Below are 26655 nucleotides of genomic sequence, written 5' to 3'. Positions count from 1 at the left end.
TAACGGACTTGTGAAGACACTTGTATCGTTGGTTCAGCGCCTACTTAAAAACTGAAGAGCTTTTGTTTTACACAATATCACCATCCCTTTTTATTTACTACTAATTGGATAATGACAGTTTTTCTTGGACATAATTTGTGTAAGTTTTGCTTTACAATTTAAAAACGTAACCCCTATTTGACTAATTACATTGTTGTATTAATCATATGAACCCATAAATAACTTATGCAGAGCCCTTTAAATATGTCTTCAAATATTGTTTTAGCCAGTGCTCAATTATTTTATACATCATGCTATTATATGTCATATAAATTAACATTAATCATACATAGACCATAAAGCAGAACTCTTTTAATGGCATTGATTCAATACACTTTTATTCTGGAATTATTAAGAAACTGGACAGACATGAAAACATTTTTAGAAGCTAAGCTAATATATCTCTGCTTGTTCAATGTAATCTATTATCTATTATACCTTTATTATTTTATGTAGGTGAGCTAAAACTGCACTAGTAGGTGGGGTAAAACGGCATCAGTAGGTTTTATATATATATATATATATATATATATATATATATATATATATATATATATACAGGCAGTCCCCGGGTTACATACAAGATAGGGTCTGTAGGTTTGTTCTTAAGTTGAGTTTGTATGTAAGTCGGAACTGTATATTTTATCATTGTAACCCCAGCCAGAACTTTTTTGGTCTCTGTGACAATTGGATTTTAAAAATGTTGGGTTGTCATAAGAATCAATATTAACACTAAAGCTTCATTACAGACACCTGTGATAACTGTTACAGCTGATGATTGTAGCCTAGGACTAAAGTACAGTAAACTACCAATATCCAGAAGTTCGTTTGTAACTAGGGGTCGTATGTAAGTCGAGTGTTCTTAAGTAGGGGACCGCCTGTATATATATATACACTCACCGGCCACTTTATTAGGTACACCTGTCCAACTGCTCGTTAATACTTAATTTTTAATCAGCCAATCACATGGCGGCAACTCATTTACCTGCTGAAAGTAGCCATCAGATGTTGGGTACATTGTGGTCATAAAGGGATGGACATGGTCAGCAACAATACTCAGGTAGGCTGTGGCATTGCAACGATGCTCAATTGGTACCAAGGGGCCCAAAGAGTGCCAAGAAAATATTAGTAATGCGCCATGTCATAAAGCTGGAATCATCTCAGACTGGTTTCTTGAACATGACAATGAGTTCACTGTACTCAAATGGCCTCCACAGTTACCAGATCTCAATCCAATAGAGCATCTTTGGGATGTGGTGGAACGGGAGATTCGCATCATGGATGTGCAGCCGACAAATCTGCGGCAACTGTGTGATGCCATCATGTCAATATGGACCAAATGAGGAATGCTTCCAGCACCTTGTTGAATCTATGCCACGAAGAATTGAGGCAGTTCTGAAGGCAAAAGGGGGTCCAACCCGTTACTAGCATGGTTTACCTAATAAAGTGGCCGGTGAGTGTATATATATATATATATATATATATATATATATATATATATATATATATATAATTAGTTTTGCAGTAGTTCTGCATTTTAGTATTTATATAGAAAAAACTAAAAGGCAGCTATGGGGAAGAAAAATTGAGAACTGTCAGTTGACTTGTGCTCCACACATAATAGACATTTGTGCATCACTTTTATTCTCTCTGCCTAGCCATGCAGAGATAGGGCAGTTCATAGAACTGTGTCCACAGGAAGGATTTTCTCTAATGTCTCTGTTTATCTTTCCAGATCTCAAACCAGTCCTTGCCGCAGGCATTTTCACTTGGATTCTTATACTCTTTAGGAAACATATCTGTCACTCTTCTTGTATCACTGCTCATTTTGGGTGGTCTGTTTGTGCGGCTATGCAAAAATAATAAAAAAAAAACTCTGCTAATTTTATTTTAATAGCATGAACTGTTGAAGGTCATCACCACCATAAATATTCAAAGACTATCACCATTATATGACTTTGAGGGAAGAAAGAAGTTGTACCTTTTGAAGATGTCATGCTTCATTTTAAAGGAAAATTCCCAAAGCTTTATCTCTGTGAAACATAGAACAAGCTTGATAGATGCTGACTGAGATGTTTACAATTTGACAATATAGCCATGGTGCTGGTTTATGTAACTCTTGGTAAAGTGTTACATAAGGTTTGCAAATTGGCTATAGAGTAAAGCAGTCATACCTTTTATTTTTGGCATGCGTTTTCAAATATAGTGTAGTAGAGCGAGGCTACCCAATTTTTGATGAACAAATATTCATAGTATTACCTAAGTGCCACATTGTGCAGAAAAACCGTAAAAGTGAATTGATGACAGCATAACTTTTATTGTTCTGTATACAGAAATGTCCTTCCTAGTGGCACCATTTAATATCCCATGCAATATATTGGGAAGCTGGAGAAAAATACCAAATGTGGTGAAATTGTTAATTGTAAAACACATTTACACCATTTTCTTGTGAGCTCTGTTTTTAAGGCTTTAACTGTACACTTCAAATGACACTCTCCTTTATTACTTTGGTTGGTGCGATCATTTATATAGGTTTCGTTATGTTTTAATAGATTTCAAAAATGTAATTCTATTGTACTCTTTTGTTTCTATTTTGCCATAATCTGACATCAAAAACTTTTTTAGTCTTCAGTGTAATTTTTGTGTGGGGTGAGCCTGATGTTTTTGATCACTTTGTATTCAAATTTTTCACACCTCATATTTGTTGAAATGCCTAGTTTTTCTTTGCCCAAAGTAATAGCTCATATTCCATATTTAGCGAAAGTTACTTCAAAAAGAACATACAAGTATCTTGAATATGTTTCAGACATTGCATGAATATAATACAAGGCATTTTGGATTGTGGTGACAAAAGTCTGGAACACTTTAAGAGTGTTACCCAATGTTTTTAAAGTGTAAATAGAACATCACTTTTCTGCTGATCACTTTAGTGCAGGAAGTACTACCACCCTCCTGGGTAGGAAAAAAAGTCAGTATAATAGCATCTGAAATGCTTTAAACTACAATTAAAATTCTAAGAAAGGATTGAATTGTATAAATACAAATTGGGTAAAATTACAGACAAATCAGAGCAAATGGTCTGTATGGAACACTTTAGGACAAATAAATGGATTGAACAAACTCTGCTTAAATGCATCATGACTTTTGGGTGTGCCAAATTGTGCTGCACCCTCTCCATTATGAGACATTTATCATTAATAAAGCCATCTTGAGACTAATTGACCATTATCACATTATCATTATCTATGATTTTATTTTCATGGTTATTTATAGAAGAGGACTTGTCATAGCAATACGCAGTTCTAATTCTAGAACTTTCCTATTGTTAACATTATTTGTCAAATGTTGCATTTTATGTGATGCTATATATTCTGTACTATATACTGTCTTGTTTAATTGCCTAGATATACATACATACATTCATTGCATTTGTTGCTAAAATCCTATTATTGCGGGGGTGTATAGATGATAAAAAGATAGCACACTATAGGAGGAAATAGGCATATGGGGTACCAAGCCATGAGGGACATGGCCCGAGGCAGCACTTACTTGGAGGCTGTTATGTTTCACCATCAGGCAGGTGGTCCAGTGAGTGGTCCAATAAGCAATCTTTTGGAACTAGGCTGTATAGGCACTTTCTTGTTTTCATTTCTATGACTGTCAGGTAGAAGTGACAGCTGAAAGAATGTCTGCATGGGTCTATTGTCACATGCTACTCCAGCCTCCTGGAGTGCTTAATACGCCTGCGTGTAGAGTGGCTGTCTGCGCATGTGTTGTGGCTCCAAATGATATGTTCCTGGAGGCTTCTCAATTGAGTAGCCATGGTTGCTGTAAGGTTTACCAAGGAACTTTTTAAGATGAAGACATAAATGTACATGAGTAGGATCGGCTGATCCATTTAGTAGAAGGCAAAACAGAATGCTAAACACATTTCCAAGGGTTTTTTCTCCTTCTTTATTATTGTTCAGTAACGTTCAGTAGCTTTACTGAAGGAGACAGGCGATACTGAATCGCACATAGTGTGAAGATTGCACTACTACTTACTATGTTCTCCATCATCACAATCTACATTGAACCAGCTGAGAATGGGAGGAAGTTTCATCTCAGCCTCCATATGAATACCTAATTTCGTTGAAGCTTTGAGCATGAAGGAATTATAATGCATAACAAAATACAACACACCATGTCAAAAGTTTTTGGTAGACAAGTGAGTCTGTAGACTTGGAAATGACCATAGATGCTGGCCTATAAACATAATATCATGCCTTAAGCTACACTGATAAGTGCTTCACCGTGACAACAAGGTTGTTTTAGCAGGTGGAAATAGATTTTTCTTTCGCCTATTGATTACAGAGTAGGTGGGATGACTTCCTGTTGAGAGTACAAGCTTGTCTCCACTCACTGACAGTTACCTTCCCATTAAAAACCTATTTAATGGCCGATTGCTTTGGCTTACCTTGAGGGCAGAGGTGAATAGACATTCAGTTGACAGACATTTTCCTATTATCAGTGTTGTGGAAGAAGTCAGCAATGTGTAGCAAGTGCACAAAGGTGTATGGGAAAGTGGGCTATTTTCATATGGCACACATACCACAACATAACAGATGAGTCTTGTCATTATATAACGGAGATATCTTTACACGCACTTTGACCTTTTCCAGCTTCTCTCCCGGAGGATCTGAGGATGCTTATCCAGGAGGCAAAGGAAATGAAGTGGCCATTTGTACCAGAAAGGTGGCAATACAAACGGACTGTGAGCCCAGAAGACAAAACAAACCTACAGGACCTTATCAACCTTAGACTGCATGACATACTGGTATGAATGACAAAACTTGTCTATATTCATTACAAAATGTAAAAGGTGTTGTCTGGGATGGGGCTTCTTTTTTATACAGTTCACAGGGAGTCCAAATAATTACAAAGCACAAACAAAAACATAAAAATGAGAATATACACTATTCTAGAACAAATAAAAATTGTTTATTAAGTATAAAAAACATATATCATTTTCTTGGAATACAGGCTAAAACTGACATAAGCCCATAGGCATTTGACATACACACAGAGGGATTCCCCCAAAAAAACATCACATGCATAACCCTCAATATAAAGAATTACACACATATAGCAAATGCACCAAGTCTCAAGTATGTCAGTAATCAATGACCATATACGCCAGTACCTCGAAGATGGTGGGTGCAGAAGACAGAAGGACAAGTAATAAAGGAAAAACATAATGCACTTAAATAGAAATTGTGTATGGGGTCAGTACCTGGCTTGTCACCTCCATTTGCATTTTGGAAGAAACTCCTCCCTTGACAAGGGAGTTTCCTCTGAAATGCAAGTCGGGTTGACGCGCCGGGTACGGTTTTCCACCAACGCCATGATTTCTTTTCCGGTGCAGCCAGAGGTAGACTGTTCATATGACACTTCCTCTAAGCATACAGTGTATCTTGGGAGTATGTTGAAGTGAAATAACCGGGTTAAGGCAAGTCTAAATTTATATAGCAGGAGTCTATTGAGAAAGGGGGAGGCTGCTTTTTGACTTAAAATGGGACAATGCTGCGATTTTGGAAATGTGGCTCTTCTGTAAGTACTGGGGAAGTGGCTACTTAGTAAAGAGGTGTTTTAAGTACTTAGTGTTTTAAGTACTGGTGAAATCCAGGGGTCTATAATATATAGGTTATGTAAGTTATACAATCTTATTTGTAATTTTTATGATGCCATTGATTGTATAATAATATGTTAAACATTTTCTTTACCTGGAAACTCATATAATACATAAAATATATAAAAGATTATTTTTAATTAAGCTTTAAATGTATTATTGTTATGCTATGGCTTCATTAGTGTCAGGTTATATGCTTTAAACCAACTGTGGCCACGCACAATGTGATCACTTTTATCTTTTGTGTATGTGTGCACGGATGGCATGCGTTAAGAAGGAAGCCAACCCCATACATTTGGATGATTATGTTGCAACATTAGACTAATTCTGTATTGTCATTTTATTTCGGCTTTTTTTGTGACCTTAGACAGAAATTTATGGCTGATTTTGACCTTTTCTGTGACCCCTGCAAAGCTTCTTAACTTAAAAGAGTACAGTCCTGATTCTTCCAGAATGAGCACCTGCAGGAAGCACCCCAAGAAACCTGGATAGATGAGAGATTAATGTGGCTAGAATAGCAAAGCAGTGTTTTCCGCATTATGCCCTCTCCACAGGTAGATGGGCCTTTTCTGAGATGATACCAATTATTTATTGCCGAAACATCTGTTGATAACTGCAGCTGCCCCTGTTAAACAAAGCACATCACAGGGTCAGAGACTATAAGGACCTGAAATCCTTGCCTCATGCTAGTTTAGGACTATTCACCAACTCTCTGCCTGTGTTCTGCACCCTTCCCCCTCGGACACTAGACCATGGGAAGTGTAAACGTTTCATACATTATCAACAAGGAGCTGCCTTCTCCTTCTCATCCACTTTGAAGTATCATTTCATCTTTTGAAGCAATTTATAGCTCACAGTTATTAAAGCATGAAGGGGCAAAAGAAGACAAGCAGCTTCTCTGCCATTCATTATACCAAGGAAATGTTGCAACTTTGACCCATAGATAATAAAGTGTCTATTTCATTATTCTTTGTCATGTTGTATTATAAGACATCTCTGTCTTATAATAAGCCTATGTACCCCCCGGTAGCTTTAAAAGTGCACACGGGAAAATACTGCAACTTAAATAATGTGTTAAGATAACAGTAGGAAATCCTAAAAAACATTCCATTTCCAACAATAAATATGTACAGTGTTGGAGTGCTGGAGCCTGCATCGCAACCAATTTTTTAATGGTTTGATTTTACTAATATGGTGTACATCATGTCAACAAATCATGTACAGGCAGTCCCCGGGTTACATACAAGATAGGGTCTGGAGGTTTGTTCTTAAGTTGAATTTGTATGTAAGTCGAAACTGTATATTTTATAATTGAAGTTCTAGACAAATCTTTTTCTTTTGTCCCAGTGATAATTGGAGTTTAAAAATTTTTGCTGTAATTGGACCAAGAATTATCCATAAAGCTTCATTACAGACATCTTACAGCTGATCATTGCAGTCTGGGACTATAGTAAAGCATCCAGAGAGCTTCTCCAGAGGTCACAGTGGGCAGAGGGGTCCGTCTGTAACTATGGGTTGTCTGTAAGTCGGGTGTCCTTAAGTAGGGGACCGCCTGTATAGTTTAGTTGAAATACTAATTCTGGAGTGGAGTATCTTTTCTTATAATTAATTAATTTTTAAAATTAAATTCCCATAGAAAGTGCTAACAAATGTTTCTACTTAAAGAAAAAACTGCAACTTTAAAAATGTGTTTTAATTCCAATAGTTATAATAATTTTTTTTGTTAAATTGTGAGTCTCTTCACCATCTTTTACTGCATCTTTGCATATTACTCATTCCTTACTCATGTATGACTCAGTGTGCAAGCTGTATGATAAATGCCCCGCCCCAATCAATGCATTGGATACATCATAAGGCTTCAGCCTCTTGATTGCCACAATTTGTGGCTTGGAAAAAGCCTGCGAAATTCAATACTGTAAGTTTGCAGACTATGGCTAGTGTACAGGCCCTGAACGGGCCGTGCTGGCCCACTCTGCCGCTGACTGTGCCCCCTCCATGCCTACATGGCATAGCGGTTGCATAGATGACCTCAAAAGTCTCAATTTCTTTCTTTGACCAAGAAATTGCAACTATTTCTTCTACACCAGTTTATGTCATACGAGCACTGATAAATCCCCCCTATATGCCTGAAAAAGTGCTCAAATAACCCAAGTCTATGGTTTCTTACCTAGCCAAACCAGATCTGTATACTGTACTGATTAGATTCAGTGAGAACACTGATTGGGTGTCTATTTCATTTGGAAAAGACTTGTTTGGATAAATTATCCCATGTCATGTCACTAGGCTTCCTGAAAGCCAGTAATAGCATATTAGCATATTCCTTACCCAGAATCCCCAGTGGAGCATGTATGACTTTTAATACTCAGTTCGCCTGAAAACACTCAGTTCTCCATAAGGAGAAATAAATCCTGCCTTATTGGACACAGTAAACTAAATGTCATTTTTTAATAGAGTTGTAACTGGATATTTACCTTATGCTGGATTTTTGCAGCTTAACTCCATGCTTTTTCCATGCACCACGGGGAACTTGGTGGCTTTGTAGTGAGCTGAGGTAGATTTTTTTTTGTTTTCAGAGGAATGGCAAAACATAAAGAAAAGAGGTTCCTCTATGGTTTAGCAACCGTTGTTAAATACTGACAAGCACCTTTTATATATCTTCTGATATTTAATAAGATTAGATTGCGGCATTTCTTAAGCATGGACTCCCAATGTTTCACAGAATTAAGGTTGTCACAAAATCATTTGTCTTCATACTTGTTAATTGATCTGCTATTTAATTTGTAGATTGGTTAGCAAATGTATTACTGAAAAACAAAGTTTAGACCATACCAACCAGGCAGGTTACTGTCTCCAGTTGTAAAATGACAGCTGTTATCTTATTGTAACATTTATTGTAATATATATCATTATCGTGATATGAGCAGGTGGTAATATATGAATGAAGATTATTATGGGGTTGAAGATTACAGTCAACCATTCACTTTGCAAATATATTTTTCTTTTTTTTACATCACAATTATCTTAGTACAATGTGATCTTTATCTTTTAAAAACATTCTTAAGTTTTACTTATACCAGGACAAACATCTTTTGTATTCAGACTTGATCTTTAATGCATATGTTTTTTAAATCATTATATTATTATAATCATCATAATCATAATCATTATAATTATATCATTAGAGCACTTTCTGCTTTATACATCCCTGTTCTATTCATTATTATTACTGAGAAGCTCTACCTTGTCAAAATTGTATTAGTATTTTGGAATAATGCAAAACATTTCTGTACAGTACAATGTTAAATATTTTTCAATATCAAAATCTGCCTCAGATGGAACACCTTTTTTAATGCAGACATCCCCCTTTGTGGTCCATTGTGGTCCTACTTTGCAAGGAACATTGTTAGTTGAGATGTTTGCCCTTGTTATCACCAGCTGGTACCTCCCCCTGTGAAATCAGAAACTTTTCCCTATTTGTGTTATGTCAACGGAAAATGTAGAGCAGAAATGCACAATAGACTGATCGCTTCTGTCCGAACACTGTTGATATAATTGAGTTTGATCACGTGTGCAGATGTGGGACAGGGTGAAATGAGATTTAGTTCCAGTTGGGATTGTTTGCCTCAAACTCACACAAAACACTATTAGAAAGTGTGCATGATGGAACATTGATTTCTGGGGATTATTAATGTTTGTTAATTATTTATTTGTTTTGTCTTTTTGCATTATAGATTTTCCTGTTTATATTTGCAAACATAACCATGTTACCCGTATCAGACAAATATAATAAGAGTATATGACATAACAATGACCTCCCAAGAAAATATTTAAAAAAAAAAATACAATATTTTATTTCTACCTGGTCTTTTTTCTTTTCTATTCTCTTCTCTTCATTTTTAATTTTACAACCTTTCTGTATTATAAGCGAGTGTCTTATGAAGGGGGTAAACAATAGGATTATTTTTCTTGATTGATATAATAATATTAGTCATCCTCGACTTGACAGCAGAAACGCCAGAAGCCGTGGACAGTAATTGGGATAAGTCGGGCTACCATTTAATATTGGGATAACACTGGAAGGGACTATATTTGTATAATCTTATGGGATATTGATACTGTTCTTTTTACCTTTAACTGTAATATATCTCTCATGTTATGTAATAATAACAAGAGAGAAATTAAGATGTAAAAATATGTCTGTTACAATGTTACACTATCAGCTCCTTTTCTTTCATATTTACATTATCCAGGCAAAAAAAGGCACAGGAACTTATTTTTATAATGAAGTATATTACCGTAGTTACTGTTATCACCGGCACTATTCATTTTTCTCATCTTAAATTTACTCGCATTAATTGTGAAAATAACTGTGTACAGTAAAAATTGTGTAAAACTGTAAAAAAACGTGAGCATATTACAAGATATCTACTTATTACAATTGAGCAGTGATCCCCTCTAATGTAGAAAATAAGAAATAATATGACTACTAGTAAGTGTATCAATCTTGATGGATAAGAAATTCTAAAAAATGATAAATGTTTTCCAATCTCCGTTACTCTGTCTCCCTAATATCATGGCCAGTATGCAGTTTTATTTACTTCCAGATGGTGGCAGCACTGAAATCATTCTTGCCAACAAGTTTGGTCTAATTTTGTTAGTTAAAATAAACACAATGGGAGTAATTTATCTTAAAATGTTCTCTTTTTTTCTCTCATTTTTGTGAACTTTTGGGCATATTTGATATATTTGCACCTACATTTGTGACTTTTCCTCTTGCCTACCAAGGTTAGCCATGCAAGAATTTTTCAGTGTTATATCTTTAAAATCCAGATGTGGATGTATAAATAGTCATAATTTTGACACAAATCTTGGTTAAAAACTCACAAATAAACTCCACCCCCAATCAGGCATAGAAAAAACTTTAGAAGGGAATGCAGAAGAGTTTGTGACTTTTGAGCAACTTTATAATAAATAGTTGCAAAAAACCACAGACTCAGCTGCCTAATGTATCAACCTCTAAAATAAGTCAAAAAGTCCAAAACCCAGAAAAACCAAGAAAGGACACACAAATGTCCTTACTAAAGATAAATGACAAATGAATATTACAATTCATTCAACTAATACAAATATTCTATTTATTGTAAAATAACCCAGACTACAAGTGATAACCTCACAAAACCAAGGGAAGAACTTCTCATGTTGTTCATATATGCTGTTGGATGTTGTTCTGCTCAGACTGCATGTAACATTAATTTCAACTGCTGAACTAAAAAGCTGCCTTTAGAATATTATATCATAAAAATTCATTTGGCTATATATAATATTTATATAAGCACGACTACTACTTATGTAAAATGTCCAATTTTACATATGTCCCTCCTTTTTTTTCCCTGCACAATCTCTGAAAAATGTGGAAATTCCCAAAGAACTCTTAATTCCTTTTGTAATTCACATTAGATTGTGATAAAGAGAGGTATACTATATGGGCGGCATGGTGGCTGAGGGAGTAACACTTCTGCCTTGCAGCACTGGAGTCCTGGGTTCGAATCCCACCCAGGTCAACATCTGCAAAGAGTTTGTATGTTCTCTCCATGTTTGCGTGGGTTTCCTCCCACATTCCAAAAACATACTGTTAGGTTGTTTAGATTGTGAGCCCCATGGGGACAGGGACCGATTTGACATGCTTTGTGCAGCGCTGCGTAATCTGTGTGCGCTATATAAATAAAGAATTATTATTATTTATATACAGTAGCCTAGCACTACATTCTGCTAAACAATTTTTTCTTAGTAATACACAAAATATTTAAAGAGGACCTGTCACCTCTAAAAACTGCACTAGGAGTTGCTTACTAATGTAAGCAGCTCCTAGTGCTGCAACAGACTCCGCAGTGTTACACTGCTAGTGTTATTGGAAACCGACGATAACATAATTTCGTAAGCAGGTCCTAATGCTGTTTTTAGAGGTGACAGGTCATCTTTAAAGGAAATCTATCATAACATTTCCTGTTATCAATTATTAACAATGCTAGGTAGATCCCAGCATTGTGATGAGACTGTTCTTAGAAAATGTACTTTATCTTTGTTTAAATGAAGCAAAAGTGCTTTGCCAGATCCAGGGGACTATGGCTATTACATGTTCCCTGAAGCACTTGTGACCCGCCTGCCTTCTCCCTCACTGCTCCCCCTTCATGATCTCACAGAAGCACAGAGTATGTGCTATCATAGGAGCAGAGGGAACAGAGAGGTGGGTTCCCAAAGCACTTGTGACAATCTAGTCACTTTGAAGAGTATTGCATGTTCAGCTACATGCACTTGACAGAAGTCAGAGAAAAAAGTGTCAGGAATGTTGAATTTGAGAGTACAGACACTACCATTGGGTGTTTTACTGGCTGTTATTAGTTTCTTTTGTTTTATGCTTGAGTTCTTCATTGCAGATATAACCCCAAATAGTAATCTACGAGAAAACACTGAAATTCATGGATGTCTTTCATGCATAGATAAACCTAATCACTTTTTTTTCCCTTTAACATTTATCAATGACATATCTGCTCAATAAGAACTGTATGCAGTCATGAAAAATGGACCAAATGGGAGAATCCTTCATATTTAGTTAAATATTTAGCTGTTGTATTAATAAATAATAAATACATGAAAAAAAATTATTGAATATGGCCAAAACAAATCCGATATGTGGCTGCTTTTTAAGTTTGGTAAATCCTTGGCAGAGCTCTATGTTCTTTCAAATCTTATTTGTTTACTGCTGAACTATGTCAATGTAAAACTGCTTTTTGTTGGCTTTTCTTCACCACTGCTTGTAATTTGCCTTAGTAAGTGACTGAGTTCAGCTCACTCTCATGATCCCTGAAGGACTACATTGATCTTGTAGAACTAAGAAAACATTGTTGCTCTAAATATGTCAGTTTCACCCAAACACAAGATGTAAAGAGCAAAGAGGGCAAGACACCCAAGCATAAGACATGAAAACACATACAGACTCTCCATTCTGTGCAGAGTGCCTGGCATCTTCAGCTATTCTATAGAACCTTAAAGGAGACTGCATCATTACCAGCTAGGAGAAAACATGCCCAGTGGAGTGACTCAAATAATGCTGCTTTAGACCCTTCAACACCTGGCACGGAATCCTAAACATGCGCCCTTTGTGCTTCTGGTTCAATGGCACCCTGACATTTCCCACCCTGAGAATTGGCTACAAAAATATGTTTACACTTATTCTGAATGTACACCTGGATGACAAGCATTACCAGAAATATTATTATTGGTCTCTCTTTTTTTGAACAAACCTCTTGGTTTTTTATTGAATTGTATTCACGTGACTAAACATCTTATCCAAAGTACTTACTGCTTTTGGCATTTTAAACATGAAAAAATGGCGGTGCAAGTCTAATGGCAGAAGCTGACTATAGAGGAGCTTGTAAACAGTGTCCCTGTGTCACCAGCCTGTGCTTTTACCATTCACTAGACTGTAGTTTGGGGATGATACCATAGGCTCGGCATGATGCAGCTGGAGCCTGCAGCCTCTTCAGAATGAGATGCTTCCTTTAGATGTTCCACAATGCTATTCAAGTGCTTATTTTCCTCCTGAAGAAACACAAACAGATGCAAACTTCTGTAAACACTTTAGGAATGAATTCAGTGAGTTTGGCCTCTCAGCAGCATTCAATAGGTGACAGAAAAATGTCTAATTAGTGCAAGTGGAAATAATAGGACCACTTGGATTCCATCCATCCTCCTCTAAGTCTGCTTTTCCGAGCAACTCAAAACCCTTTTGTTTGGTAGGTCACTCTCTTTCAGGCTTTTGTGTTCTAATCTACGAAGAGAAGAAGTAAAGAAAAAATAGATTAGGTGGCAGTCTGTATTTAAGTATACCCTATACTATAAGTTATCAAAGCAGTAATGTGCAAGGACTGCTTACAGGTGCTTGGACACATTCCTCTATTGTGTTTAACCACAGGTATTCTGTATGTGCCAGGTGTAAGTGTCTTTATTGTCCTGACATTATAGTATGCCCTCTTTCTTTCCATATATCTCTTGCAGTAGGATATGGAGCTTTCCTGTCTACTTAATTGGGCCTTTGAAATTTGAGAAGTTTGTTCGAGGAATTCAGTAAAGGACCGTACATTTTACTAATATATGTATATATTTATTTACTTAATAGAAAATATTTTTTATTGGCCAACATCTATCTGACATATGACTATAGTATGTTAAAATAATCTTATATTGTAAAATGAAGAATAGGGTAAAAATATAAACAAATAAAAGAAAACAACTCATGCAAAAATTGATATTCAGGTGTAAGGCCCAGGACCTGGACTCCACCCAATGAATAAAGAAGAGGAAAATGGCAGCACTCCAAGATTCCATCCAGAATTGTGTACTTTTATTCAAGTGACCACTGCAACACTACGACTCCTGAGGTCTGGAATCTTTCTCAAGACTCCAGACCTCAGGAGTCGAAATGTTGCAGTGGTCACTTGAATAACAGTACACAATTCTGGATGGAATCTTGGAGTGCTGCCATTTTTCTCTTCATTATATTATATAGAACAAATAGAAGCAATTTCAGGGATCTTTGGTTAGGCAGTCTTGTCTCTAGCACCTTGCAGGGCCCTTGCACAGTTAAATGCAGCTGTATAATTATATGTTTGCTTGCTTAATCCAAACTATACAACATTTTAGAATGCTAGGCAGAATATAAAGTGTTGCAACAATCATATTGTCGGAACATATATGTATAGAACAGTTAGGGCTAATTCATATGGCAGTTATGAGGACCTCGATATGGTCGCATAATTTGGGACCAGATCACGGCCCCCCATAAACTTGTATGGCTCCCTGTGATGGTGCAGTGAGCTTGTCTGCCTATGGTGGGAGGAGGGGTGAAGAGTGCTCATCCCTCCCACCTCCTCCTCCTGGCCCTGTCCGTCTTAATGAACCCTTAAAATAATCCTGTAATTTTACTATACAGACTTTATGGTAGACTTTTATCTGGATCTCTATCCATAATGATATTTATGTTTTTATTTATATATTCTTTTAACTTGTGACAAGGGATGAGCAGACCCAAACCACAATTTCAGGCCTGTGCGTGAAGCCACAATGCATTTACAAATAATACATATATGTTTCCAATTTCAGCAGCTAATGATTTTATCTTTCAATTTTAAAGGTTATTCAATTTTCATGATTTGCACAAGACTTAGCAAATTTGTGATAGCAATCTTTGAATGTGCACTTTCTTGAGAGATGAAAATCTGCCTTGGTCATTTGATAAACAGACAGGCTCTACAGTGAACCATGCACTTAAAATATTTCATGAGTACATTTTTAAAACTACCAGGGATATAATTCACGTGATTAGTAAATATAATTTCTTCTGTTTTGTAGGTATTTTTGAAAGCATGTATCCTCGTTCACGATAGCTGTACAGCAGCTGCCATTGTATTTTTGATTGACCGATTTCTGTACTGGGCAGATGCATCCACAAGACTGCTGTCTGTTGCCAAAGTTTTGCATAAGATTTGGCCCTCCACTCCAATAGCTCCACAGGTGGTTATTCGGCAAGCTCGTATCTCTGTAAATTCAGGTGACGTATCTCTTAGTTGATCTTTCTCTGTTTTCTCAGCTTAGTCCCAATTAGGAGCTACTTGACTTTCAAGAGGACACTCTGTGCCATTATAGGGATGACATTCCTCTGAACCCACTGGCATCTTTTGAATCCTGGAACCAGCCTCCTTTTTCTCCAACAAAGGAGCCAGGATAAAAAGTTTGTGAGCCAAAAGAGGTAGAGGGATTTGTGAAAGGGCGTGGAAAATACTAATTGGGGCTTTTGTTCACAAACAAATATACCCTGCTGGTTTTAAACAGGGGTATCTGAACTGCCTTACCTCTGATCAAGAGCCTCTATAACACAAAACACAATCTAGGAGCTTGTTCCTATATTCTGTTTAGAGGGACCACTTGACTAAGCAAACAATACAGTTAACAAAGCCCAGGTTCCATCTTATGAGTCAGGCATCAGGTAATTGTTAACCTAAAGATCTTTGACAATTAACACCGCCAAACCCCCTCCAGTCATTAATATGCATGTTCAGCTTTGCTAGACTAAAAAAAAATGTTTATGGAGGGTGGAATAAGTTGTTTCCAAATATCTATGGTTCTGCTCATAATACCATATATATAGTATATATACACCAAACAGACATCACTACCATTGACAAGTGAATGGCAATAATGGCACCTGTCACAATGTGGGATGTGTTGGACTACAATTGAAGTGTCTTAAAGCTAATACAAATAGTGAAACTAGACAGCTGGCACAGTGCATTTTCTAAATGACAGGTGGTCAGAACTCAAAATTCCTAAAAAAAAACAAAGATAGACACATATGAGAAGCAGGCTGATTCTCTGGGCATGGTCTAATGGGAAGTCATCGTTCCAAGCATTTATTTGAACACTAGGCATGTACTTGAAAAGTTTTGTAGACTTCTCTTTTGATGACATCCCCGAATGGTTTTGTTGACATCACCACTTAATTCTCCAGATTTTAGTCTGATGAAGCATTTTGATGAAAAAACTCAAAGTATCTAATATCTTGATTCCAGATGCAAAAGGACACCTTCAAATGTGTTGTGGCAACCATGCTTTGAAGGTTAAGATTAAGGTCCTGCCAAAAAATTACAATTTACAAGTGATTTTGGTGTGAACATGCTTTATCCATTAGACCTCTAGAATGCACAGTATAATCCATATGATGCTATGTCAAATTCTATTTTCACAAACATTCCCAGTTTGACCCGAACCTCCTCCTCATACAATGCACATATCCATTAGGTTCTTGCAGATGACTGCAGTATTTAGATGGGATGTTAGCACAGCTCTCTTTAAGTCTCTATAAAGGTAGAACGGGTGGTAGGTGGATTTATGGGACGTGAGGATAGCACTTTTTAGAGCTAATCCTCACCTCCCCACCTCCCCGCTATCCAAATCTTTAATGCCCTAATATGTAAACTTTCTAAAGAGGCTCCTGGCGTGGAGTAGGCGGACATGAGGCTACACATCTCGGCTACTCCACGCCCCAGTAGCCTCTTTTCTCCTCCTACCCTGACATCTTCGGCGCACAGCTCCGAAGATAGCGGGGACATGAGGATTAGCTCTAAAAAGTCTAAAAATCCTCACGTCCCATACATCCACCTACCACCCATTCTAACTTTATAGGTAGAATCATGGTGGTAGGTTCCCTTTAAGGAGTGATAGCCAGTAAATGCTAAACCCCAATGCTCTTGTCTTCTGTATCCTTCTCAGGTTGGATAAAACTTGGTTTAGTCAGTTAGTGGATATGATAATAAAACCCCACTGCTCACATACATACCTGCTCAAGTCAGAAGAGAACGACACTTTTGATGCCTTTTGACTCATCTGTCTCTTAGGGTTGTACTGTAAGATTGTTCAGAGCTTTCAGTGTACCCAGACGTTTGTCTTTGGTCAGCCACATGGCAAATTAATGTGCATTTCTAAGTTACCTCCTCCATGTAGAAACATGCTTAACTTGTGCACTGGATTATAATTTTATGTTTTCATGTATATATCCAGGTAAATGAGTTTCATTTTTACCTCTGCAGGAAAACTTTTAAAAGCTGAATATATATTAAGCAGTTTGATAAGTAATAATGGAGCAACAGGTGAGTACAATAACAGTTGTACATTCAAATGACAAGAGTAATGTTGTATGAATACTAATATCTAATCACAAGTATGAATTATTACATTTTCATTCTGTATTAAATCCAGCACTGATGAAAAAAATATTTTCTATTTAATTATTTAAAATATAAATTACAGAGATGGCCTAAAACAGTGGTTCTCAACCTGTGGGTCGTGACCCCAGCACGACCAAAACACTGGGGTTGCCTAAAGCCTTTGGAGACACGATTGTATTTTGTTTTTACTGCAAATCGCATGGTTTGGGGTCACTGCAACAGGAGTAACTGTATTGCGGGGTCACAGCATTACAAAGGTTGAGAACCACTGGCCTAAAACATGAGAAAAAAACTATAAGGGGGAACTTAATAAGACATTTTAAATGCCAGACTTAAGGAAACCTACCATTTGATTTGATGCATTATGAAGCTAACATACCTTGAGGCTGCTGTAGCTACACTGATGCAGAAATATATCATGTTTAATCTCTGTGCTGAGTGGTTTTGCTCAAAAAAACAATTATACAATTCTGATAATGAAGCTGTGTTGCTTCTGTGCCTGGGGTCAGTGCTTTTTCTTTCTCATTAGCTATGCACTGCTCCAGAGAATGATGTAATCATGGTGTTCTTCCTGCCTGGCAGAATAATCAATTGCTGTACCATCCCCCAGCTGCTTTGTATGAGTCACCCAGCTCAGGGTAAATAGTCCTATCTTGGCTGTTCAGAAAGCTTGTGTATAATGTTTATCCAACTTTGCCAAGGTTCTGAATTTTATAATTGTTATTTCAGCAAAACCGCTTAACTTAAACAAGATATGTTCTTACATCAGTGTAGCTACAGAATTCTCAAGGCATGTTTGGTTAATAATGCATGAAATCAAATGGTAGATTTTCTTTAAATTTCCCCCACTAGCGCCCCAGTGCCCGTATCTACTAAGAGGCTGCGCTATCTTAGTAGATTAGACGCAGTCTACGCCACTTCAGACCTAAGACCAGGTCTGAAATGGCAGAGATTTCTGCTTTACAGGCGGTCCCCTACTTAAGAACACCCGACTTACAGACGACCCCTAGTTACAAACGGACCTCTGGATGTTGGTAATTTATTGTACTTTAGCCTTAGGCTACAATAAACAGCAATAATAGTTATCACATTTGTCTGGAATTAAGCTATATTGTTACTTTTAAAACATTTAAAAAAATTAGTTGTCACAAAGACCAAAAAAAAATTATAAAATATACAGTTTCAACTTACATACAAATTCAACTTAAGAACAAACCTACAGAACTTATCTCGTATGTAACCCGGGGACTACCTGTAGTCTCCACTGGTTTTCCAGGCATGAACGCCCCTGTCTTCATGCTCACCGCCCCAACATGCCTAAAGTGGTGAATGGGATGGGGAAACAGGGAAACTGGTTGCAATCGGGAGATTTATGTGTAATGAAACTCTCCCAATGTGTTGTAAATAATATGTTAACCAATAAGTGAAAAATCAACATATATTCAGGTAATTTCCCCAAACGTATAACATCAGATAATATCAGATTAGCAGATTTTTTAGAGGGCATCTACCAGTAGTTGTCATCATACAAAACTGTAGACAATGTTAGGAGCTCTGTGTAGCCATATATTTGTTCATTTGTCAGTAGCAGCAGGACTGTGAAAATGCATTCTTATTCCAGGATTGTAGCTGTATTCGTGGAAGATTTAACATCCCTTTCTGTCTGTTCTGTGTAAGTAGGATTCTGATTAGAAATTACGAAAGAGAAGAGGGGTTGAGAGGGAGTTTGGAAACAAAGCAGAGAAGATTCCAAAAATTAAATAAAATAATTAACATGCTAGGTATCCTCATGTCTGCCCTTTCAAAATATAAAAACTATCATTCCATTCAATAATGGAAAAAAAGCGTCCAAATGTCCAAATCTCCACTTCACTAATGACTGCTAAAAAGTGATGCCTAGTGAAGAACTAGAAAGTATAATTTGTCCAGCAAATAACAAGCCCTTACATAACTTATTAAATAGAAAATTCTAAAGATATGGCTGGTGGACGGAGGGGAGTGAAAAAACGGAAATGCAATACCCCCCAAAAAATGATCTTGAAAAGGGTTAATGTGTACCTTTGGGAATGTCATCGGCTATTGTATTTTGTAAGTTATTGTTAATGTATATTATGAATTATTTGCTGCAAATTTTAATTAAACCTTCACTTTACAGGTACTTGGAATTATTATATAGAAAGTGATAGACTTCTGGTTCAGTCTGTTTGCATACAGATACGAGGACAAATCCTGCAGAAACTAGGTGAAGAATTTTGAATTGAATTACCTCATGTTACAGACATGTTTTTTATATTGTTTATATCTATGCACAAAGTGCCAAATATTTGTTTTAACCAATTTTGTTATTATTTTGCGTTGACTTTTTCAACTTTAATTACTATATTTTTCATACTGGATGATGCACTGCCCCTTATAACCATTTGTAGAGGCACCAAAAGCTGAAAAACTTTTTTCTGTATATTTTTACTTCTGTGTGTAATATTCTGTTAATATTTTATAGACCTAGTAATGTATAAAATTCATGATATATCAGTATACCAGACAAACTATGGGGAATTCATTAAGACTGGCCTTTAGAACGCCATTCCTCAATTTCCTCCCTCCTGCACCCATATCCACTAAGAGGCTCCACTTGGTGCTCCGTAGTGTGGTAGAGCCCTATCCTGTTGGCTTGTTGTGATACAATTTATGACAGAATTCTTGTGTAAGAAGATTGCTCCGTTTTCATCATTGGGAGTCATTAATCTTTAATCTAGACATGTTTTTGTTTTTTTTTCCTGATTTTGAACTTATTTGATTTATCTTAAAGGGTCATATATCTGGATAATGAGTTCTTTAAAAAAAATTTGCGACTGTTGTTTAAAAAGTTGCACTAAATTCACAGCTTCTTCTGCAGCCTTTTCTAAACTTTGTCCTAAGACAAAGAAAAATTGTGACTCTTTCCTGCAATCTGCACCAAAATTGGGACTTTTTCATATATCCACATCTAGAATGGAAAAGTCCCAAACTTTGGCAAATTAGAAAATGTGTAAGTACACCCAAAGAAGTCACAAATAAAAGAGAATTTTTTTATTGAGTTGTACAGGAATTAAATGTTATTTCTTTAGAAACTGCATCATATCTGTCTATGGGATGTATTTGGTATTGCATCTCCACTTCTTTGAAGTGAGTTAGGCTAAGCTCCAATACCACATACAAGCCACAGGCAGCTGTGGCAGTTTTTATAATGTGCCTATGTATTAATTTTATAAAACTATCTAGAACATTCTTCCCTGTCGATTGCAGGCATGTGGTATGAAGCAGCGGAGCTCATCTGGACCTCTATTGTTGGCTATTTTGAACTCCACTTACCTGACAAAAAGGTAGATCTTACTACATTTTAATGAGCTAATGAGCAAGTGGTGATGTGAATTAGACTTTGTTTTGTGCTACAACATCAGAAAGATGGGAGTAGTTCGGTCTGTTCTCTCCACCTCTGTAATCCTTTCCTATGTATAAAAGCCAAAGTGATAGCCTTCTAGTAGGGAACAAAAGCAAATAATGTAATGACAGGGCAGTGTTAGGCTCAATCATATGGCTCTTTGCTCTTACTGATAATGAGATGCAATGAGGAAGTTTTAGCTTGCTAAGTATTCTGTGCCACTAATTACTGTTTTAAGCAATTGATTAATTATTATAGTCTGGAAAACTGAGGCAGAAGCACAAGTCTAATCCTTGTCTTTGCAGTGACTGTAAAACCCATCCCTTGCTCTAAGCAATCTAAGGTCTTGTTCCCATCATATATTAGGCTTCTATTTAATGATTAGGGATGTATGATGTATGAATGTCTTTAACCCCTTAATGTCAACCCCCTTTTCCATTCTTGAGCTTCCATTTTAAAATCCCCACCTTCCAAGCATTTAAAAGTATAGCTGCCACAATTATGGCCATTGATGATCGCAATATATAGACCAGTGATGGCGAACCTTTTAGAGACCGAGTGCCCAAACTACAACCAAAGTCCATTTATTTACCGTGAAGTGCCAACGTGCCATTTTAAGCAGTAACTTATTGCTACCTGTTCTTCCACTTCTTTAATTGTATCGGCCACCTGAGGCCACCAATACAGTTGAAAGAAGGAGGGCAAATTCAGACTATCATTGTAGCTTCCCTCCCGTGTCTCTCTGTACAGAAAGAATGTTAGGTCCAGCAGGATGAGCTCCAAAGATAATGCACTTCTGTCAACACCTTCTCACTTTTCAAGCAGTTCCAATAGTCAATGAAGTGTCGCTGTAAAATAGTGCTGAGAGCAACATCTTATAAGTTGCCTGTGACTGTGGGAAAATTTAATGGATTTGGTCCTGTTTGGTGAACTCTGTCCTGGGCTGATGGCCTGAGTGCCCACAGAAAGGGCTCTGAGTGCCACCTCTGGCACCAGTGCCATAGGTTCGCCATCACTGATATAGACCAAATGGTCTCAAAGTACAAGTCTAAGACATATTTTATTTTTGCTGTATACAGTACCATAGTCTACTAAATTATAACAGTTAAAGGCCAAAGGGATACACTTTAAGGGGGACATTTAACAGGGCTTCTATGTCAGAAAACTGGCATAGAAGCCCAGTAATAGCAAACTGCCAGCAATTGCGATGATTTCTCCCTTTACAACAAGGAGACGTTGAGGGGCATGAAAGGGGGTGGATCCGTCGGGGGAGTGAGTAGAGTACTTGTGAGTAGAGTAGAAGCGAAAACTATTCATACTCAAGTGAGTCAACCAGTATGTTCCAACATTGGGAATGTGTAAAGAGACCTAGGATCAGATTTTGGTAAAAACATGGTTGAATGAACATGCCAAGAAGAATTCAGGCATTGTTGAAAGCTGAAGGTGAATTTACAAAACAGTGACAAAACAGTTTCATGACAAGAATCAACATTACTAACCATATTCTAAATAGTGCAATAGTGTCATATTTATGTATTGTACTCAATATAAATGCCTATAAATGATGGATGGGGAGCCTAGAAGTCAAAAGTTTATAACTTTGTTACCCCTTTGCTCTACTTGTCATTTATATTCATTTATTTGGTGCACCTCTCCGTGTTTATTTATTTGCCTGTTTTTAGGGAATTGCAAGATCTCTTGGTATTTTAGCTGAAATCTTTATATCTATGAGCGAGGAGGACTACCAAAGATTCAAACAAAGTAGCCACATGGGTCTGGTAAGTGTTGCAACGTACAGTAAAATATAAAATATATGAATATTTTTTAAAATTTCATTAGGAAACAAAAAAATAGCATACCTTATCCAATGAGAAAAGTAAACCACAAAATTAGTCGTGTCCTTTATGGAAAAACTGGCTGTGAAGGAGACCATAAGAGAAATACATTAGTTAAAAGGTATACCCGATGTTTAAAATAAAAACAGGTTTTACAACCAGAATGTGCCCTACTATAATGTTTAGTAGCAAAATAGTGTGGGTTTACACAGAGTACTGTGAAATTTGACATAGTTGCCACCTTGCACTTTCAATTATTAAAAAAATAGGAATTTAGAAGGTCTTATAGTTAGATAAATACAACATCAGACACACCAATGCTCGAAAGATTCTACTGTGCCACTATTTCATCAACAAAAATAAAATCAAATGCAAAAACAATGTTTAAAAACTAAGAAAATGAAGTAGCAGTAAGGAGATGCTAAGTAAAAGCCCTTAGTTCATTGATCATCAGCAAGTGTGACAACCTGTATAAAATCAGAAGTTTGCTTGCCTGAAACATTCTACCATGTGTAAACTCTATACCAAAGAGAAAAAATATCACCAGTTGTTGTTATAAGGACAAAAAAAACATCATTTTACAGTGGACGCAGATCCGGAATCTGCAGAGACATCTTTAGAGAAGAGAGATGTGGTTAATCAGAGCTACTGGGTCTGATCAGGCACAGCACAGCTTTGATTAACATAAGCCCTCATAGGAGCTGGTTTCTCCCTGGGGCTCTGTAACTTTGTGGATGCCCCAGTTACAGGGGAAAACTTGTAAAAGAAAAGAAAAATTAAAAATTGATGCATTTACATTTCCCAATATAATAAAAAGAATTTCCCACTATGCTACAAAAAACATTGCCACAGTCACCACGTTTACCTAAGACTATACATATTGGGGCACATTTACTAAAAATGTGGGAAACTGCACTAAAAGTGCTCTGCCTGTATATATTGCTGGCTGAGACAGATTCATTAAGAACGTGCACCAGTAGTCATGAATATAGTGCTTCCCTGCAATGGCCCGACTGAGTTCGCCAACTTTTTTGTGGTGCTCCTTTAACATAGGGCTTTGCATGTGAAATCTGGAGCACAGTCCACTGAGCACCGGAATGCCCCCTAATTTGTGTCGCATGAAGACTAGCGCAGCTGCGCCACAGTGTGCAAGCAGTTTACACCTTAAAGAACGTGCAAAGTCCAACAGAAAACTGGCGCAAAACCCTTAGTAAATGTGCCCCATTATATATCAAAATGACCAAAACAAAATAGGGAATTAATTAATAATGTTCATTTTTAGTTAATTTGTAGATAATTTTTTTTTCCACTTTTAACCCCAAATATAACTTAAAATAAAAAAATTATTTTCACTTTTATTACACATGGCCCAGATTTCATAAAAACAGTGCAAACTGCACTATGTGCCTGTGTATAGTGCAGAGTGCACCATATTCAGGATTTCTGGTGCACATTTTTCATGATTCTGGCCCTCCCTACACTGCTCCAACAGAATACACTTTTTTTTGGTGCAACTTTAACATATGGCACGCGTCACATTTCTGTCAGACTTTGCATGATAAATGTGTCGCAAGGTCGGACTCTGCATCGGAATGCCCATTTCAGTGCAGAAATTTGTGTCGCATGAAGAATAGTATGCCCGTGCCACACTTCTTATATACTACCTGTGAAAGCAATTTGCACCTAAAAGAACATACAAATTCTGCCAGAAAACTGGCACACAGCCCTTAGTAAATGTGGGCCAATATGTACGGAGCCTAAGAAGGGTATTAAGAAAGTTTTTTCTTTCTAAAAGAACAGCGCACTGTGGTTATATTATTACAGTAGAGCATTTTTATGTTTTCGGGGGGGGGGGGGGGTTCTGGGGGGGTAATGTTTGTGCATTTGTTGTTTTCTATGTGGTTGGAAAATGAAAATTCAAAGATGAAAAAAATAAAGTAAAACTAAATAAACTAAAAGTAGATTACAGGTCTGCGGTTATAAAGCACAACTTTTGAGATACTGGCACAAATACTTCCCGATAACTGTACAGTGGCGGAGGGGTAAATATATGAGTTTGTTCTGTAACAAATCTTGTATGTTTCCTTTGACAGACATTACTAGAAGAGTATGAACACAGATTATTGTCTGCTGCAGAAGCATGCAAACTAGCTGCAACCTTCAGTCTGTACTCACCGCTCTTTGTCCTTACCAACTTGGTAACTGATTCTTTCTTTTTATTACAAACATGTTACTTTGTTATAGCTTAAATTGATATTTTCCTGCTGTAATATGCTTTAAGGGAGTATGTGTTGAATTTTGCAGCCAAGCATTCGACATAGTGTACCATGTCCTATATAGCGCTGTCTACGGGTTTAAAGAAAATCAAAGAGTTAGTATGTTCTCTTTGTGTTTGCATCAGTTTCCTCCCACACTCCAAAAACATACTGGTAGGTTGATTAGATTAAGAACCCCATTGGGGACAGGGGCCGATTTGGCAAACTCTGTACAGCGTTGCGTAATCTGTATGCGCTTTATTAATAAAGAATTATTACTATTACTATCAAAATCAGGCTGTTACAATGAGCAAAACATGCCTCGCCCAACTTCTTGCTCTCTCCATCCTCCATCTATTCTTACAGCAGGAGGAAATGCAGGGGGAGGGGAGACCTCCTCTGCTCATTGTAATAGTCTGTGAAAATACATCACTGAGGGGCTCTGGAAACCACCCCCAGAGCCCCTCCAACTAATTAGCATCATTTTAAAAGCTTATTTTAGACGGAAGGAGGCCACGGATAACAAATATAAACATATGAGTAAGTGTCCCTGGTTTATCATGCTTGATTTTAATCATAGATTTTCTTTAAGGTTTCTCAAATGTTGAATAATAACTTTGGATTTAATTTATATTTAGAGTTGAAGTTTTCTTCCCTATTCACCTTTTCTATTGCTGATTTTGATTGGAAAATAAACGGCCGGTAATTACAGTATTTTTCGGACTATAAGGAGCACCGGAGTATAAGGCGCACCATCAATAAGTAATCAGTTAATTTGGAAAATGGGGAAACCTGTAGCAAATGTTTCAAAAGCACAAGCACAGTATAAAAATCAATACCATTAGGAGTGTCAAAGCAATGGAAGTTTCCTTTATTACTACAAATTCTTTTCACAGCTGGGAAGATTACCACATTTCTATAAATCCAATAGTATAATTCGAACTTTTTCCAATTCAAAAATTCTAACTTTTTCCAATATTACTTTTTAAGACTATTTTATTTGTTTTATAGGGGTTTCTTTAGGGCCGGATTAAAGGAGGGGCTCATGGGGCTCTAGCCCCGGGGCCCCCACCACTTTCACTTTTTAAGGGGCCGGCTGAGTCGCTGACTGTCTCTGTGTGTGATATGCAGTGGCCCGTGGCCGCCCGCATCGCAAATAGGGGTCTAGGATGTCAGCTGTATCAGTGAGACACAGCTGCCATCACTGGGGGAGTTCGCCGATGCACTGTTTTGGTAGCAGGTTGTGATGGGACACTGGCGGCGAGTGATGACGTCATGCTGCTGGCGTCCAATCACAACATGCTGCTGCACAAAATCTCCCCCAGCGATGGCACAGCTGACATCCTAAACCCCTATGGCAGGCCATATACTACAGGGGGCTGGCAGGCTATATACTACAGGAGGCTGGCAGGCTATATACTTCCAAAAACATTGTTGGAAGGGCCCCTAACAGTTTGCTCCCAGGCGCCCCCACCACCCTTAATCCGGCCCTGGGTTTCTGTAAGGATAAAATAAAAGAATCATTACTTATTTAATTGTTTCATACCTCATGATGACCTGTAGGTAATGCTTGATTAAACAGTCATAAATTGCTTAGCTGGGCCACTGCTGTGTTCAGCAATAATAATAAGAATAATTCCTTTATTTATGTAGCGCA

The 26655-nt window shown here is 37.2% G+C and overlaps 1 protein-coding gene across 6 annotated transcripts in view; it reads left to right on the top strand.

Annotated features, from left to right (window-relative positions):
* Positions 1–26655, top strand: part of ALPK1 (alpha kinase 1) — a 73712-nt gene that overhangs the window by 35305 nt on the left and 11752 nt on the right. For 4 of the 6 annotated variants that reach the window (XM_072119291.1, XM_072119292.1, XM_072119293.1 and 1 more), the window contains 7 exons: positions 4701–4855; positions 15116–15314; positions 17350–17409; positions 19643–19729; positions 20773–20849; positions 22591–22686; positions 24837–24941. In XM_072119291.1, the coding sequence (XP_071975392.1) occupies positions 4701–4855; positions 15116–15314; positions 17350–17409; positions 19643–19729; positions 20773–20849; positions 22591–22686; positions 24837–24941 (779 nt within the window). Of the gene's footprint in view, positions 1–4700; positions 4856–15115; positions 15315–17349; positions 17410–19114; positions 19160–19642; positions 19730–20772; positions 20850–22590; positions 22687–24836; positions 24942–26655 lie in introns of those variants that run through there. The other 2 variants (XM_072119296.1, XM_072119297.1) reach the window with 2 other exon arrangements.

The sequence above is a fragment of the Engystomops pustulosus genome, chromosome 1, assembly GCF_040894005.1.
Source record: "Engystomops pustulosus chromosome 1, aEngPut4.maternal, whole genome shotgun sequence".
In the NCBI taxonomy this organism is placed as follows: Eukaryota; Metazoa; Chordata; class Amphibia; order Anura; family Leptodactylidae; genus Engystomops; species Engystomops pustulosus.
This window is presented reverse-complemented; position numbering and strand designations above follow the sequence as displayed.